Source organism: Diospyros lotus, chromosome 6, assembly GCF_014633365.1.
Source record: "Diospyros lotus cultivar Yz01 chromosome 6, ASM1463336v1, whole genome shotgun sequence".
Lineage (NCBI taxonomy): Eukaryota > Viridiplantae > Streptophyta > Magnoliopsida > Ericales > Ebenaceae > Diospyros > Diospyros lotus.
In genome coordinates, this window is record NC_068343.1 from 15,842,620 (window position 1) to 15,860,071 (window position 17,452).

A 17,452-nucleotide genomic window follows, 5' to 3' on the forward strand; every position below is an offset into this window, starting at 1 on the left:
CCCCATTTCTGTGTTTGATCTGGCTTTCATGCTTTATCTACCTCATTCCGTTCCATAGGCTCAATTTGGTGACCAGTGGCATGGTATCCCGTATTCACATAGACCTTGCTTCCTCGTAATGGCACTCAACTAAAAGAAATATGTAAGGCGGATTTATGTGAGCTGCCCAGTCCCACAATCAAATTTAAAATTTTAGGATAAAAAAATTATTTTTTTAATAATAACCCGGCCCAATCTGGATCTAGCCCGTGCGCAGCCCACCCAATTTTTTTGTAGCCCACCCCTGCCTGCTCCGCCGCTGCCCTTCTGCAAACCCTTCTCCCTCTCTCGCTATCGCTCGCTGCCTCTCTCTCGCCCTGCGGAACCCCCCATTCTCTCTCCTTTCTTTCTCGCCGCCTCTGATCTCTGTTTTCCCGAGGTTTTAGCCCCCCGGAACTTCCAGATCTGCTTCATCCGAGCCCGGATCTGTACAACCGGCATGTTTTCTCTTCTTTTATTCTCTCGATTGACAGTTAAATCTAGATATTACAGGTTATGCCTGCGGTTGTTCTGCTTTTCGGCCAATTTTTTTTACCTGTTTATGCTCTATTTGTTCGAGTCTATGTCTTTTTTCAGCAAGTTTTAAGTGATTTTCCTGCGAACTTTGTGTCTTCTTGCACCATCCGGGAAAATTTCACCACGTTGGTCTATTTTGGCGTCAACTGCATTTTGCTATTTGACTACTGATTTAGTTAGGAATTGCCCTGGCTGGAATTTGTTAATTGTGATTGAATATTTGAACCCTAGAAATACAGTTGTTGTATTGGCCTTGCATTTGCCTCAAATCTTGAGTTGAATATTTTAATTGTTTAATTATTGAATTGTGCTATTTTTTCTTTGTGTATCTTAAATCTTGAGTTGAATATTTTAATTGTTTAATTATTGAATTGTGCTATTTTTTCTTTGTGTATCTTAGAATTTAGAATGGAACAACCACAACCACCTTCTGCGAAGAAAGGGAAAACATTGTTATCCTTTTTCAGAAAGAGAGATCGTCAGACTAGTGAAAGTACTTCAAGCGTGCAAAATCAATCTAGTGAATTTAGATCAATTGCTTCTATGCATCAATTTCAATGGTCTTCTTGTATTGAGTAGGAACCGGGAAAAAGAAAGCAAATTTGTGAATATCCCGTTAATGCATGGGATGAAGATTTAATGAATCCCCACTTGAATTGTGTGAGAATGGCAAAAGACTTAATGAATCCGTATCAACATATTGAAAGGGTAATTCATTCACAAACAAAAGAGGAATCTCAAAAAAATCGTTTGCGCCTAAGGGCTTCAGTTATAGCTGTCCGGTTGCTAGCACTCCAAGGTTGTGCCTTTAGAGGTCATGGTGAATCTTTATCTCAAATGCTGAAGGCTTTTGCACAATTGGGTATAGAAGTTGATAAAGTTGTATTAGATAATGCTCCGAAAAAATGCTCAGTACATTGCTCCAAATATTCAAAAAGATATTTTACACATTATGGCCAACAGAGTACGACAGATGGTTCGTGAGGATATTAGAGACGAATGTTTTTGTATTCTTATAGATGAAACAAAAGATAATATAACCGAGAGCAATTGGTTATTATTTTGAGGTTTGTGAATAGTCGTGGTATTTTGATAGAACGTTTTTTTGCAATCAAAAGCGTTAGTAACACTACATTATTGAACCTAAAAAATGAGATATCCGATATTCTTATTCGGCACGACCTTCAGTTTAGCAAAATGAGAGGTCAAGGATATGATGGTGCTAATGATATGCGTGGTACTTGGAATGAACTTCAAGCATTATTTCTTAGAGATTATCCATATGCATACTATGTTCACTGCTTTGCTCACAGGTTAACACTAGCATTGATTTCTGCAGCTAAGGATGTCAGTGTTATTTGGGAATTCTTTTCTCATTTGGATAATGTTATCAAAATTATTAATTATTCTTCTCAGTGCATTAGTGAGTTGCAGAGTGCTCAAAGAAAAGAAGTTGAGCATATGTTGAGTATTGGAGAGCATGAGTCTGGAAGTGGAGCCAATCAAATAGGTAATTTGCAACGCGCTGGAGCAACACGTTGGGGTTCTCATTATGATTCTGTAAAAAGTATCATAAACATGTACTCTGCAACTTGCAAGGTGCTTGAATATCTTAAAGTCCATTGTCCAAAAGCAAGTTCTCGAGCTGAAGTTCGTGGCGCTTACAGGCACTTTGCATGTTTTGAATTTGTGTTCAACTTGCTTTTAATGCATAGAATTATGAGAATAACTGATGTTCTTTGTCAAACCCTTCAGAAAAAATCTCTAGACATTTTGGTTGCTATGAGATATGTTTCTACTGCAAAACATATCCTTCAAGAACTGAGAGAAGAAGGTTGGGAAGAGTTTCTTCAGGAAGTAAAAGGTTTTTGTTCAACACACAACATTTGCGTACCGAACTTAGATTCTTCGTATCTGATTGGTCGTTGTAGTGATGAGACTACATTTGAGCACCATTATCACTTCGATGTTTTCAATGAAGCAATAGATTTCGTATTGATGGAATTAAGTACACGATTTAATGATAAATCAATAGAACTCCTTTCTCTCAGTGTGGCTTTGGATCCTAAAAATTCATTTGAATCATTCAATAGTGATGATATTTGTACGCTTGCAAAGAAGTTCTATCCTGAAGATTTTAGCAGTCAAGATATTCTTGCTTTAGAATATGAGTTGCGGTATTATGTTCAGGATGTGATTCCTGAACAAAAGTTTCAAGTATCTACACTTGCTGAATTGTGCCAGGAATTAATCGAGAGTGGAAGGTCAGATACATACATTATGATAACTAGATTGATTCGTCTTGTATTGACATTACCTGTTTCTACTGCAACTACTGAGCGGGCATTTTCAACAATGAAACTTTTGAAGACGGCACTTCGTAACAAAATGGAGGATGATTTCCTTGCTGATTGTATGTCACTCTACATTGAAAGAGAACTTGCTCTCACAATAGATGTAGATTCTGTTGTAGATGAATTTTTTGTTTCAAAAGCTCGTCGAGCACAAGTTTAGTGAAAATTTGTTGTACTGACTTTTTGGTTACATAAGAATTTTATTACATTAACTTTTTAAAATTTCAGCCTCCCCAACATAGATTCATGGATCTGCCCTTGTGTGTAATTACTGTTACAAGAAAACAAGTTGATCATAGTAGATTGTCCAATTTTATTGGTAAAATTTGGTTTGCTTATGTGTTTTTGATATCTAATTTTCCTATATAATCAGAGAGTATTAGAGTTTAGACGAGCTTATTAAGTTTAATTTGTTTCTACCTTTGGAAATTAATGAGTTCCAAGAGCTATACTATTATAATTGGAATTTAGCATTGGATTGTTACAAGATAGGATAAGGGCTTATAAGATTTTACAAACTATAAAAAAAGAATTATACATATAAATAAAAGTTATAAAACTGTTCAAAGTAGAGCTAAAAATGAGCTGATATTATGGAAAAAAAAAAACTAATTAATAAAAAACTTATAAAAAATAAAAACTTCGTTTCATATAGAAGGGAAAAAAACATAGTGTGGAGAAGAATAGTGACGTGATAGAGCATTTTGCTTGTAATAGTAAAAAGGAAAATATTAAAGAAAATAAATAAAGTTGAATTTACAAACTATTGATGAGGCAAATAAGTGAAATGAACCTAAATTAACTCCTTACTACTTTGGATTGTCACAATAATAGCAAGTAAAACAAGAGGAACCGAGACCATAATCAACAATAATTGTAAGAATTGAGAGTTTACAAACCAATAGACATTTTCAAGATAAGAAGGTTGTTTTTCTTATCACACACTTATGATGCTTTATCTTCCTTGCTTGTTAATGTTTATCTTGATAGACAAAGTTCTCTTTCTATTCAAGACCATCTTATAACCTCATGTTAGAATAAAAAGTAATAGTCAAGATATTGAAGTTGTATAGTGTCAATCATTTCCATTTTCTCCAAATAGCTTCAAACTTGTTGAACTTTGTATAGTTCTATACATGTTTTTATGACTCTAATGTCTCAATATATCTTGGTTTTTATTGATACATTGTCAACCATAGTTTGGGCTTCTAGTCTTCTATAGCTTATTCACATTCATGGTATCTTGTTCACCCATGTGCTAATTGGATACTTGTATTCTCTAATTTTAACAATGTTAAAAAAAAAAGGGCTCACATTTGACAGTAAAGAAAAGTTTCAAGTCTTTAACATGGATAAGAAATTGAAATCTCAAATTTCTTCTTTGAGTTCCATCTAGTTTTAACTGCATGTCTAAATAATAATATCTTTTACATATCATGTTTGATTGTTTGTATATTGTAACATACTCATGTATTTATTCCTGTAAAAGTCAAAGAATATTGTATTGTATTTTTTCCTTGTATTTTACTATAGAAGGCATACAACGGGTATAAATAAGTTATTTAACTGACCTAAAAAGGTAAAAATCAACTATGGAAAACTTAAAGAGTATATAAAAGATCTATAAAATATTCTCAAAATATTCTAACTTAGTACCAAATTTTTGGAGATATATTTTTTGTTTTTTTTAATGGGGGAGAAGAAGTCTAAGTTAGGGCCTTTTGGACCCACCTCTTTTGAGTAAACTCCCTTGAGACTAGCAAGCAACCTGACCCTATTAGTCTTTGAATAAGAACAAATTGTCCAAGTAGATTACAGCCTCAATTTGGCTGGCTGTAGTGCTCATAATTTTCTTCTAAAGGCATCCTTAGGACTTCAATCTAACGCGATATGCTTACACCATCAGCACACACTTTGCATGCATCTTCTCCACTTAACTAACATGTGGGGTTAATATATCAGTATCCTAAGATTAAATGTTTAAGAAAATTTAAGGCACGTATGCATTATTGCACTCAATATTCAATACTCATTGTTGGTGACATGTAGATTTCTCTCTGTTCTGCAGTGAGCCAACCAAAGTGCTTTATTGCTAACTTGACTGGTTTTACTACACTAAGTATTCCTTCAGAAACAATGAGGGAGATTAGATTTAGGCTCCTTTGATTGAGATTTTTTTTTCAATATTTAGAGTTGATGAATATGGATATTTAGATGTAGTTGTAGTAAAAGTTGAAGTCATTGCAGAAGGGTTAAAATTTTGGAACAGTAGTGAGATTTGAAGAATAGAAGACAAGGCTGGGTAATGGTACAAAGAGAAGCTGAATGTTTATTGCTCACAGACTCAACTTTGATATGCTTCCACTCCATAATGACAATATAAGCTCAAAATAAATGAGTTCTACTCAATTTGAAGGTGAGTTCTACCTCTTTGTGAACAAGATTGCAAAGATAAAATTGTGCAAAGAAGTCTTTTTAAATATATATACCCATCAGAAGATTATGCACTAGGTTGCTTTTGAATACTCTAGACCATTTTCTTGCTCACAACTTTGAGTATATTGTCAATTTTGTTTATAATGTTTGTAAATTCTCTCTCGGATTCATTTCTTGATGCTGGATTGCTTAATGGGACTAGATACATGGTCTTTTGCTCATTCGAGATTTTCATGTTAAAGTTCCCGTTTCATGATCTCCATTATTGCTTTGTGGTTTTTGACATGTTTGGATGCATATGCATAAGAATTGAGTTAACAGAGACAATTAAACCAGCAATCCACTGGGTAAATCGCCTCCTTCCAATTCATAGGCTATGTTGACAAGATTAATTTTATGCATGGACAAGAATGAGATGCAACAAATCTCAAAAAGCTTACTAATAGCTCTAAATAAATTCTACTTAGAAACCGTCAGGTAAATTATAGCACCAATTACTGTTGACCTTTTAAATCCTAGTTCTTTGAGATGACCTGAACAAGCTGAAGATGATCCTTGTGTTGTCTTGCCAGCTGCTTGTATGGAGGAGCTCAGAGATGTTTTGACAAAACAAAAATTAGCTTATATTATTGACAGATTTCAATGATCAGATGTTGAGCTTGAAAACTAAATTGTACTCCCTGCAATAAGGAACGTAGAAAGCTGCGAGAAAAACCTAAATGAAACAAACCAAGTGGGACCTGTGATACTAAAATTCCTCATTGTTCTGATAACTTCAGACTTCAAAAAGTATAGGGTAAATTATATGAAGCCCCCTTACACTTAGAGTCATGTGCAATTTACCTCATTATGCTTTTGATTACATCAAAAGACCCTTTTACACTTTCTAAATGTTGCAATCAGCCAACATCCATTATTATTATACAAAATTTTATGCAGCAATCTACATAAAAAATATAGAATTCCAAAATTCTATATACAGAATTATAGAATTTTGCGTTGATCAACTAACAGATTGTACAAAATTCTGTATAATAATAACCAACACATAGAAAGTGTAAGGGGGTCTTTTGGTGCAATTAAAAGCACATGGAGGGTAAGTTGCACATGATCCTAAGTGCAAAAGGGTTTCATGTAATTTACCCAAAAGTATATACAGTACACAAACTTTTATCTCCCAGTTCACAAACAAAGAAGAAAACCTTTGTACACACCCAGATATCATCTCTAATAGCACGCTAAAGAATGTGTAAAATGAAGAAAAAAACAAATTGACTTGAATTATTTTACATTGGAGGGCTAGCTCTAAGATCACAGTATTTTCTTATTTGGATACAGGAGGAAACTGATAATCTTTTATCTCGTTTACTCCTGAAGATAAATGACCCTAGAGGAACCTGCGACTGGTTTTTCAAGTGCCTTAATTTTGTTCGACAATTATTATTTGATTCAAAGAGTCTGAATTCATCTTTTAACTTTGTGAGGGTCCTCAAAATTTCTTGCTGAAGTGTAGTTACGCGATCTAAACCCGCTTGCAGTTCTTTCCTAACCTTGTTGTTCTCTTGTTGCATGTTCAATACTTCACCATTGAACTTTGCAGCTTCATGACTAGTGAACTTTATTTCTTCTTCTTCTGCACCTTCCTTCAACGCTTTCATTATTTCTTCTCGGATGCTGTGCAAAGATGAGAATCTGCTCCACAATTCATCTTTAAGTGATGCACTTTGTTCTATCCAGAGTGTCAGTTCTGTCTGTATTTCAGTAAGGTGCTTGTGTATTGGCTGGGGATCTGATTTTATGTATGTTTTAGTGCCTCCCTTTACATTTTTTCCCTGAACTTCTGCTAGTTCAGCTTTTAAATCCAGGAACCAGGACTCAAATTTCTGTACCTGGTGATATGAAGCACTGAATCTAAACCAGAAATCCAGATGTTCATCCAGTAATGCATCAATACTCGTTCGGAGCTTTTCTTCTATTGGCGAGATGAGTTGAGGCTGATTGGTTGGAATTAACTTGATATCTTCTTCTTCTTCTTCTTTCATTGCTGGAGGAATCTCTAAGGCTCCATTTACCTTCAGCTCCTCAGTTGTGACAGGTTTAGTATTTTGATCATCCAATAGAGTAGACAGCATCCTGTTGTCTTCTTTTGGATACATATTTTCATTGAAAATTTCATGCAGAAGCTTCAGTTTCTGATGCAAGGTCAGAATCTCCCTGTCCCTCATGGCAATGGTACTCCTCTGTTCTCTTAGCTGCAACGTCATTTCGGAGATGCTCTGTCTACTTTTATTTTCTACCTCACTGAGCTTCTTCCTCATGCCCTTGTAATTTCTCAATAATGTAGTATATTCTGTCAGAAAGTTTTCTCTATCCTCAAGCTGGTTCAGGAGCATTCCCTGCAAGTCTGGTTCTTCCTCTTTCTCTATTGCCACCTCCTGTGGTTGAGTATTTATAACATTATCTTCAGTTTGCAATATGCCATGTTTATCAACAGCCTTGAGTGATTTTGTGTCTTCTTGTTTCTCATAAATTATATTCATGTCAGCATTTGAGTGCAACTGACTTTTTTCTTTGACCTTTTCTCCTTGACTGTTGACAGACAGATTGATTATGTGTCCATTTTTATCCTCCGTCAGTGCTAATTTCAATCTACCAGAGCTCCTGGAACTATCATCTAGAGCTGGAAAATATTCTTGTTTCTCCATCTCTTCTGGTGGCTTAACTCTAACTGAGGACTTGTCTGCTAGAAATGACCCTGTCAGCTCTTCGTCAGGTTTCATGCAATGCAGTTTCTCAGACAGGTGATGAAGACTAGAATAAGCTTCAGTGAAATGTGTCTGAAGGAGGCTGTTCTGGGTTTCAACATTCTGGTTTAGATCTTGAATCCTATTCAACTTGTCGTCCACTGTCAAATTGTTTGTGCCATCAACTAGACCTGACTTTTCGTCTTCCAAGGTCTGAATTTTTTCTTGAAGACCATCAGTTTTTCTCCTTAACCCGTGTACAAGAGCAGTCTCAGATGAAACTGCACTTTCCAGGTTAATGACCTTATTTGCAAGGTCATCATTCTTCTCTTCCATTTCTTTCACAGTCAAAAATTCTTTGGAATCCACCTCCGAATGCTCTATAGTCTTCTCTATCAACATGTCCAATTCTTGGCCCTCATTGGTGACACTGCCTACTTTTGAGTTCAAGATTTGTGGTTTTCCTCCCGTGTTTGCAGATTCATATTTGTTATTTGGATTTTCTTCATCAGCTTGTTGATCTGGATTAAATTTGTGCTTGGAGGAGTTCAGTTTTTCCCAAGCATTCTCAATCCTTTTGAAATCTGCCCCTGAACCTTTGGTTGTTTTCTCTTGTTTCTGCTGCCACTGAGCCAATGTCTCTTGACATGATTGCAAAGCTGCTTTTGCCTTTAAAATCCAAGCTTCATCATCCTCAATGACCTTTCCCTCACTGAATTCTTCTTGTAAGCTGAACACTCTCTCTTGCAATTCTGAGATCCAGTTCTCAATTTCCCAGTACTTTGCAAGCCCACCTTCATAAGAGCTCTTCTCAAACTCCTCCTCAGTTTGCAGGATTAAGATTTCTTTCTGAAGCTTGTTAATCTCTTCAACTGTCTCAGACTTGCTTGAACCAGTTTTAGGAGCAATCTTATTTGATGCTTTTGATGACTTTGCAGCCTCCTGTTTCTTTGAGGATGTTGTTTGGAGACCATTCAAATCTCTCCTGTGAAAACTTGGAACCTTGAGCACATTACTTGCCAAGGACTTTGGAATATTCTTTGATACTCTAGGAGAACCATAACCGTCTTCTTCATCCATTGCAAACTGGACTCTTTCAGGGAAAACAGTAGCAATGGTGGTGTTGGCGTGTTGCAATTCTGTGGATATGTGGTCATATCGCTCAGCCAAGGCTTGATAAGCTTGGTAAGATTCTTCCACAAAGTGTATCAGCTCTGGCCTTTTCTTGCAGTACATTTCTGCCCTCTTTGCAAAAGAATCTCCATCTTCCTCAATGAGTTTAAGCACACTCTGCACTTTTTCTTCCATGTCTGCAGTTTCACACAATACGGTTAATTTGGACTTAATCAAAACCCAATCATTGGGTGTTCATGACTGTTAAACCAGTTGATTCCCAGCCTAGAGGTTTGAAATTCAGAGTCCTCATAACTTAAAAAATTCTAGTTTAACCTTTTTGTTTTCTTTTTTCTTTGTTTCTTTTCACTTTTCAACTTGCTGCGACATTTTGTATGCATTTTGTGATGAAAAATGTAAAAGGGTATACTCAGTCTCAGGAAGCCAAGATGGCAATAAGTGAAACAAAGTCAAAAGGCTTACAAAAATTTGTACCACTAACTTAAGCAAAAGAGGGGAAAGAAATATAATTATTTAAGTATGCTAAACAACAAGAAAAGCCTTATTCCCACTAGGCGGGGCTAAAGAAAGTACAGAAAAAAGGGATTTGAGTTCAGTGAAGCAGATCAAAGAAAAAAATCAGAAGATGCTGATAAATGAGGGTGATCAAGGGAAAAACAAATGTTATATTGAGATATCTTCGTAATTCTAAAGAATATAGGAATTACATGTTCCATACAAGTATTTAGTAAAGCTTGCTTTGAAAAATTAAAATGTACAAAATGGTAAGCAGTTGAACCAGATAATATGTTGATCGGAACATGGAAATGCCTGGGAGAATATTACATTTTTATGGTTAATGAAATTTATTTAATATAATTTTTAAATCAAAGAGGATGTTTAAATAGTGGAGGAAAAGCACTCTAGTGTCGTTTACAAGAACAAATGAAATATTCAAAGTTGTGAAAATTATATAGGAATAAACCTGATGTGCCATACCATAAAACTTAGGATATGACGATTGAGCAAAGGTTAAGTGCAGAAACTAAGGTCTCTGAAAATCAATTTGGTTTCAGAGAAGAAAGGAGTTTTAATTGCTTATATATAGGTTACTGAAGGTATATTATTAGGAAAAACATGTTTTAGGATTTGTGAAGGAGATATTGAGGCCTTTTCAGTTGTAACTGAATTACATTAAGTATCTGCATTGTGTCATTACCTCTTTGCCCTTGTGATGGATGAACTCACAAGGCACATTCAAGAAAAAAGTATTTTGGTGTATGTTATTTCTAAATGCTATTGTCTTAGTAGATAAGACAAAAGATGTAAATATTAAGCTTGAATTATGGAAGAATGCCTTAGAACTCAAAGGTTTAATCAAGTTGAGCAGGTTGGAAATTAAATCTATGAATGTAAGTTAGTGTGGATGATAATATCGTTCCACTGAGTTAGGATAAGGTGGCTAATGATGGTGATGTTATAATGAGACTTTAAGATTAAGCTATTTCTAGAAAAAATCATTTTCTATATCTTGAAGCAATTATTCAAAAAGATGAGATAGTTGAAGATATTTCTTGTAGAGTCAAGGCAAGATGATGAAGTGGATAAGTGTGTCAATATAACTAAGATGAATCGTTATGGTAGATGTGTAGCCATACAAGGAAAGATAAAATTAGAAACTTGATCATATATAATAAGTGGAATGATGACCATTGAAGATAAGATGGTCAAGACAAGATCAAGATGGCTTGGAATGGAACATATGATAAGAAGAACAAAGAAAATTTAATGGAGAACTCTTAGACATAACAGGGGATACAGTGGCCTTCCAAAAAGATATGGCCATGGATAGAGATGCTTGAAAAATTTAAATTAATAGTCAACTCAAATCCATTTAGTATGATTAAGGCTTTCGTTTGTTGTTTCTTTTTACAATTAGGTATTTTTTCATCAAGTACCATATGGTTGATAAGATAACATAATTAGACATCATGCTGTAAGTTGTCTAGAAAAGATAATTAGCGTGCATAAGTTTTGAAATTTTGTAACATTGAGGAGATTATCTCGAAATATTGAGTTCTGCATAGCAAAGAAGCTAAAAGTTCATACAAAGTTGGCTTCCGTTTTCTTTGAGCATCAAGGTGAATAAAAGCTAAGGTGATTAGTTCTGAACATGAGAACAAGATTCAGAACTCTGATATGATATTTCATCAGAAATTTGTGGCTCTTGCTCTTGCGGTGAACTGTTTCCTGGATGCCAAATAATCTACACGTGCATTGTTTCATCTACCAGTTGATGATATCTTATTACACCCGGCTGATAGTTGGAAAGGAGATATCTTGAACTTGAAATGTGATTGACATAAGTTTGAAAATCAACCAAAACCAAGTGGTCGGTTGGCTATAATACCTTGAAGGCTTTGTTTGAGCCATGTCGATTGCTTGGTCCTAACATGGCTTGCCCATGAATATGCATTGCTTGCAGCTCTCTGCAACATCTCTCCAGTCTGATCTTCTCCCTCTCTTTCTGGGCAAGAAGCACAAAACTCTGAAGCCCTCCCCCCCCTCTCTCTGACAACAGGGAGGGAGGGAAAGAGAGAGAGAGAGGTCTTTGAGGTTAGGGAGAGAAAAGGAACTGCATAAAATAGAAACCCTCTTGGGTTCTAAGAAAACAAAGGGTAATGAAGAATATCTTGTGATTGGTTTTTTATGGTTGGCAGGTGCATTTTGGACCCTCCATTTTGAAAACCAAGGCAAAGAAGGAAAAGAAGAAAGGAGAGAAAGCCAGCCAATCTGCAACCATCATTCTATGGACAGTCATGGCGCTGTCTGGCTTTGCAAGGGTGGCACTTACATCTACAAAATGCTGTATCTTCCCATTTGATGATAGCTTCACAACCCCTTCTTTAGCCCGCCTTTCAATATGCCTTGAATAATGCCCACATAGATTGGTTGTCCATGCCAGTAATTCCAGTTAGCTTTCAAATGCTCAATTTAGTGTCACTTCTAATTTCATTTTACCTCTCTCTTTTTAACTTTTGAGTTTTGATTAATTAACAATGTAGGATGAATAATTTTATTTTGAGCCTATTTTTCAGTTGAAGTTCAGAGTTTTAACATTCCAACTTCGGCCTGCAAGTCATGTCATTTTCCTAGAATACAGCTGTTTTGAGACCATTTTTAGCAGAGCCTTGAGATTCAAGTGCTGGCATGCCATTAAAGTGTAGGGGAAGCTTGGGACCAATTTTAAGAGGAAGCATTAGGATACCAGAACGTGCCAACGCTGCTCCAGCTTTGCTTCCGTATTTGCCTGAGATAGTGAAGATAAAATGTTTCGTTCTCAATCAACTTTGCCATGGATTTGACGTTTTTTTCTTTTTTATGAAAAGAGAAAAATGATAACGCAACTAATAGACTCCAATAGAGAGAGTAGATAGAATGAAATATATATTTAACAAAAAAAAGTAGAGAACCAAAAAAAAAAAAAAAACCCTTCATTGAAGATACTTAAATTTGATATTAACTACAAGAATTTTATAGAAAATAAGGTTATAAATAGAAATAAATAAAAAGTAGAAATACATATACACCTCACATGATGGAATCTACGCTTGCATGCTATTGTCACAGGAAATTAAGGTACCGTATCAACATGGGGGATGAAATAAGGCGACATCCATGAACTTTATGGTTCACATAATATTACTTGCAAGTTGAAAGCAGTTGTGAACGTGGTCCATTGCAAAGACATGGCAGAAGAGAGTGTGAAGGAAGATTACGACGTTATTGTTTGGTAAGACATCTGCAAGTGCTTCAAAAGTTGAAAGTAGACAAGGGAGAAAAGTAATGAAAGGAAAAGATGAGGTAACTGTCGATTTATTCGAACAAAATTTCTCCAGGATGCCACCCGCAAGGCTACATTTGGAAGGACATTTTGATGGAAACGGAAAAGATGGCATCATAACTCTTATACATGTAAAAGAACAGCATAATTTTCCCACCCACAACTCCAAGCTCTTAGCGCAGCATTAAGTGCATGAAAAGGGAGAAAAATAACAATCTGCTGCAAAGACAAGGAGCAGCTATAAAGAGGTCACCTGGCAGGCCCTTGGACCCGCAAATTGAGAAAATACGAGAATTACTCACAGAAGCAGAGAGTCATAAGCATAGACATGCTTCAAAATATTCATCATACCAGAGTAGTATTTAGTTATTTACAATAAAGAATTTGCAGTACATGTTTAAGTCCCTCCTTGTAGGTCCAACCCTGATAACCCGAAGGAAATTACATGATGCCTGGAAAATTCAAGATCCCATGTGTCTTCTCCCATCATTTCATTGTCATTGCCACTCACGGTTGATTGCCCTTACTCAACTAATGGCATTGCCCTCTTTTGGGAGATACCAGTCCTCTGCACTTCCAAGTCAAGACTACTAAATGCAAAGGAAACCCACCATTTTTTCTCTGCTTCTCTTCCCATCTGAATTCCTTTTTTTGTCCTTTTCTCTTCCAATCTGCACTTCTTATCTACATTAGCTACTCTTATTCTAATGGTTCACCACAGAACTAACCCAGGAAGGACTGCCCCCATACGCATGCTTCAGGAATGTTGACGAGGAGAAAGCCACTGCTCCACGTACTTGTTGCCATCTGCACATCCAACTAAAAAGAACAGAACTCAGCATCGTCAAGAAAATGTCCAGCCTAAAGGCAATAGAAACAAAATGCAATTGCATTTACATCATCACCATAAAAGCAACTCATAAAAAATCACTCACAAAACCAACACACAACAACGGTATGAAGCAACTAATAGTTTCTTGCATTACAGAAAAAAGCTGAAGAACCAAGAAAGTGGAGACTATGCGTAGAACAAGAAAATGAAATTAAAGTAGAATGCACTTTTCTTTTTCACACAGAGGAAAGGGAGAATCCCCATGAAGATGTGCAGCCAGTTTATGTGCAAAATGTGCTAAAGATCCCATTGAAAACTTTTTCTTAAAAAAAAAAAAAAAAATTGGCTGTGATAGAAGTGGGATGGTGTAAATTAGTAGAATCAACCTATCAATCATGTAGATGCATGGATTACTTCGTTTTAGCAAATGATATCTCATCTTTCCAATCCTTATTGTTCTTAACCCAGTAGCCATCAAATCCTTGCAATGCAAATTCAAAAGGGGGGAAATTTTAAATTCTCAAAAGTTTGACAGTTATCTCCAGCTCAACAGATGGCATATAAAGAAGGTAAAGGAAACCTAAATTATGTCATTAATAGCAAGCAGAAATCCATATTGCCAATTTTTCTACATATTGGCTGATCTTTTGTAGTACATTATACTTCAAGTCTTCAATAACAACCATTAATGTAGCTTTCCTTATAAAATGAAAATCGCATTACCATAACAGAAACCACTAAGATGGATTGGTACAGATCTTAACTTATTCATTAGGAAACATATTGTCCGTTTCCCTTCTTCATACAAAGGGTAAATATCCAAAGCCAGGAAAAATACACTTAAAAGAATACAATAAAAGAGCAAAAAAAAGAGACTATTATTTAAGCATCTTATTAAGAGATCCGTGCTGTGATCAAGGAAACCCCTACTTTCAGATCAGGGCAGCAAGTAGTTTTACATATCCCCTTGTTCTGCATATAATGGTTACTTGAAGTTGAATACTTTGATAGCCTCAGAAGAAGGAAAATTTGATATTCATTTCACAACTATGAAACTTATATGTTCTTTTAAAGAAAATATGTTTTCTTTCGATTTCTGACTTCTGCTGTAGGCAAATACATCTCAAACCAGGAAGTGAAGTCAAAGCAATTACGAAGTCAGGAAACCACACACAAACATGGCAAGACAGCTAACTAATCTGAGACATAAGAAATCAAGCTGAAAGCATAATTCATAGAAATATCAGGTCTTACCAGCATACTGATTTTGGAGGTTCTCGATCGCACTTAGGAGCTGAACATTCGGCCCCTCCAACTCCCTGCTGTCGTGCTTATAGCAAGGAACCAGCACGGCAAAACTATCATCAGCCCCAACATCACTCTGGAAATCGGAGGCGGGTGGTTCCATCCACCCAATTGTCCAGTAACAAACACCATCTGATGGTACCAATACGGCATCAAATTCTTTGTCAATTCTCCTCTCTTCTTTGCTGTGCCATTCTCCTGTCTCCCCTGCTCTCCTCTCTTCTCCTCTCTTCCTCGAAGAATTTAGAGAAGACCCACTAGAAGCGGGCTCTTTATCTTTACCACCACCCCACAACCACCGTGACAAACGAGTCAAAGAACCAGACATTTTTTCGAGGAAGAAGAAAACACAATAAAGGAATGAAGAATTGCAAGTGGTTCCAGCCAGTTGCAGTAACCACTGTATCAGAGGATCATTAATTCACTTCACACAACAAAATAAACCAAGTATAGGAAGATATTTAGTTCAATTCAAATATCATCCCCAACTATAATCAGTGAAAAACAAAATTAGAAGTTCAAGCATCAAAATCTCTCATCCAAATAACCCTGGACCTAAGTCCACCGCTATCATAAATAGGGGCTTCTTAAAGGGAAAAATAATAAATTGCAGACAGTGTGCAGCCAAAAAGAAATAGGTAACACTTAATGCATCTAGAAATCCATAAATATAGGGGAGCTTCTTCAATAAGCAGAAAGATCTTATAAAACTAAGCGTCTTCACACTCAGCCCTAAATCATCGATGAAAATCTGAATCAGATAAAATTGAAGAATCAAAGAATAGGCTTCGCGAGAGAAGATGGCCAGAGCAAAATCGGGATTACCCGAGTTTCGCCGGTTCAAACAGTCTCTCCGTCCCTTTTATAACCGGAAAGAGAGGGTTTTCAGGTGAATCGAGCGATGATACACCAGAAGGAAACCGAAACATTCGCCGGAAGGAGAACGCTTCGACGAATCAAACGTTCCTACCACCGGAGAACTAAAACTCTAGAAGAAAACCAGAAGTTCTTGACGGCGGTGAAAAAGACCGGAGACTTCGCCGGCGAGAGAACCCGACGGTTAAGCTTCAGGGGAACTTGAAGAGAGTCCGAAACCCTACCTATCCATCCAAAACACTTCCATTTTCTTAACCTTTCTCTCTCCGAGCCACACCCCTATCCCCCCCTCTCTCTCTCTCTCTCTCTCTCCCTCTCCCTCCCCTCTCTGAAATCAACTAGGGAGAGCCAGTTGAGATATCTATGCCAATTTAAGGACATAGAATAGTGTTAATCGCAAAGATATCCCAAAATACCATTTAATATCACTTTACCACTTCAAAATTTGAAAAATTAGACAGCCTACCCTCTACTCTTCATTAAGTTGGCCTGGCTATAAGATAAGATATGTTTTAAGTTTCTAACCATGTTTTCAAATTTAAATTTTCTAAAGCTCCATTATGAATGGATAGTTGAAAAAATTGTTCAATTTTTGTGTCAATAACAAATATTGAGGATACTTGTTAAAGTAAATAATGTTTATGAAATAAATAAATAATTAACTCGATTAGTATAATTAAAAAATGATATCAAAATGAATATAGTAAAACAATTATTTAGATGACGTAGCGAACAAACTAAAACTAATAAAGAAATGCCACGTAAAGACATGGCATAGGAGAAATATAGCTTTAATGTTATTGGAGATATTGTAAGACTTAAGTTATCAAGCGCAAAAGAAAGATGCTCGATGTCTTTTATTTCAACGAAAATAAAATTTAAATGATGATTTATTGAAATGAAATAAAAAAGAGACGTGCAAACTTGCTTACTATTAATCCAAATGAATTTAGAATATGATTGAATGAAAAAAAAAATAAAAATAAATAATTGAAAATACGAAAAATATAAGGTTGACACCCAAAATGAATGCGCACACACAAAAATTTGTATTTTTATCTTTTTTAATAAAACAAATAATTTCACATCAGTATAATTAAATAAAACCCCTAAAAGAATAACATGATAAACGATGAAATTACTCCGTTAAGTTTTTTTAATTCAGAATCAACTGAGTCGGCCAACCCAAAATAAGGAAGAGAAGATTGAAAGATACCTTAAAAATGACTAAAGGCCATCTATGGAAAGGAGTAAAGGTAAATTATAATTTATAAATTAGATATAATTTATCTTTTTAAAATAAAAATTACGTAAGCATGTATATGTATTTTTGAGCCAAAGTCAACAATTTTGGTGTTATAAAAAGTATAGCCATATCTAAATCATGTCGTTA

The 17,452-nt window shown here is 35.7% G+C and overlaps 2 protein-coding genes across 7 annotated transcripts; one reads left to right on the forward strand and one right to left on the reverse strand.

The window, feature by feature from the left end:
* Nucleotides 1–238: 238 nt before the first annotated feature.
* Nucleotides 239–12,292, forward strand: LOC127804963 (uncharacterized). Of its 6 annotated transcripts, none has more exons than XM_052342094.1 (4): nucleotides 239–480; nucleotides 1,984–5,325; nucleotides 7,949–9,274; nucleotides 11,923–12,292. In XM_052342094.1, the coding sequence occupies exon 2, from the start codon at nucleotides 2,017–2,019 to the stop codon at nucleotides 3,067–3,069; it is 1,053 nt and encodes a 350-aa protein (XP_052198054.1). In that variant the 5' UTR covers nucleotides 239–480; nucleotides 1,984–2,016; the 3' UTR covers nucleotides 3,070–5,325; nucleotides 7,949–9,274; nucleotides 11,923–12,292. The 6 variants fall into 6 exon arrangements, with proteins under 6 accessions (XP_052198054.1, XP_052198055.1, XP_052198051.1 ...); XM_052342095.1 differs by having other exon boundaries at nucleotides 239–476; nucleotides 1,972–5,325; XM_052342091.1 differs by lacking the exon at nucleotides 239–480 and having other exon boundaries at nucleotides 956–5,325; nucleotides 7,949–8,146; nucleotides 9,028–9,274.
* On the reverse strand, nucleotides 6,443–11,924 carry LOC127804964 (kinase-interacting protein 1-like). Its single transcript, XM_052342096.1, has 2 exons — nucleotides 11,613–11,924; nucleotides 6,443–9,399 (listed from the first exon to the last, which is right to left on the reverse strand). Exons 1-2 carry the CDS (start codon nucleotides 11,698–11,700, stop codon nucleotides 6,632–6,634), a joined length of 2,856 nt encoding a protein of 951 aa, XP_052198056.1. The 5' UTR covers nucleotides 11,701–11,924; the 3' UTR covers nucleotides 6,443–6,631.
* Nucleotides 12,293–17,452: the final 5,160 nt, after the last annotated feature.

Coding starts and splice junctions, on each gene's coding strand:
- LOC127804964 (XM_052342096.1), bottom strand. CDS start 11,700: ATGTTGCAGAGAGCTGCAAGCAATGCATATTCATGGGCAAGCCATGTT. Junction 9,400..11,612: donor GCTCAAACAAAGCCTTCAAG/GTATTATAGCCA, acceptor GTGAAACTGCAG/ACATGGAAGAAAAAGTGCAG.
- LOC127804963 (XM_052342090.1), top strand. CDS start 1,753: ATGAGAGGTCAAGGATATGATGGTGCTAATGATATGCGTGGTACTTGG.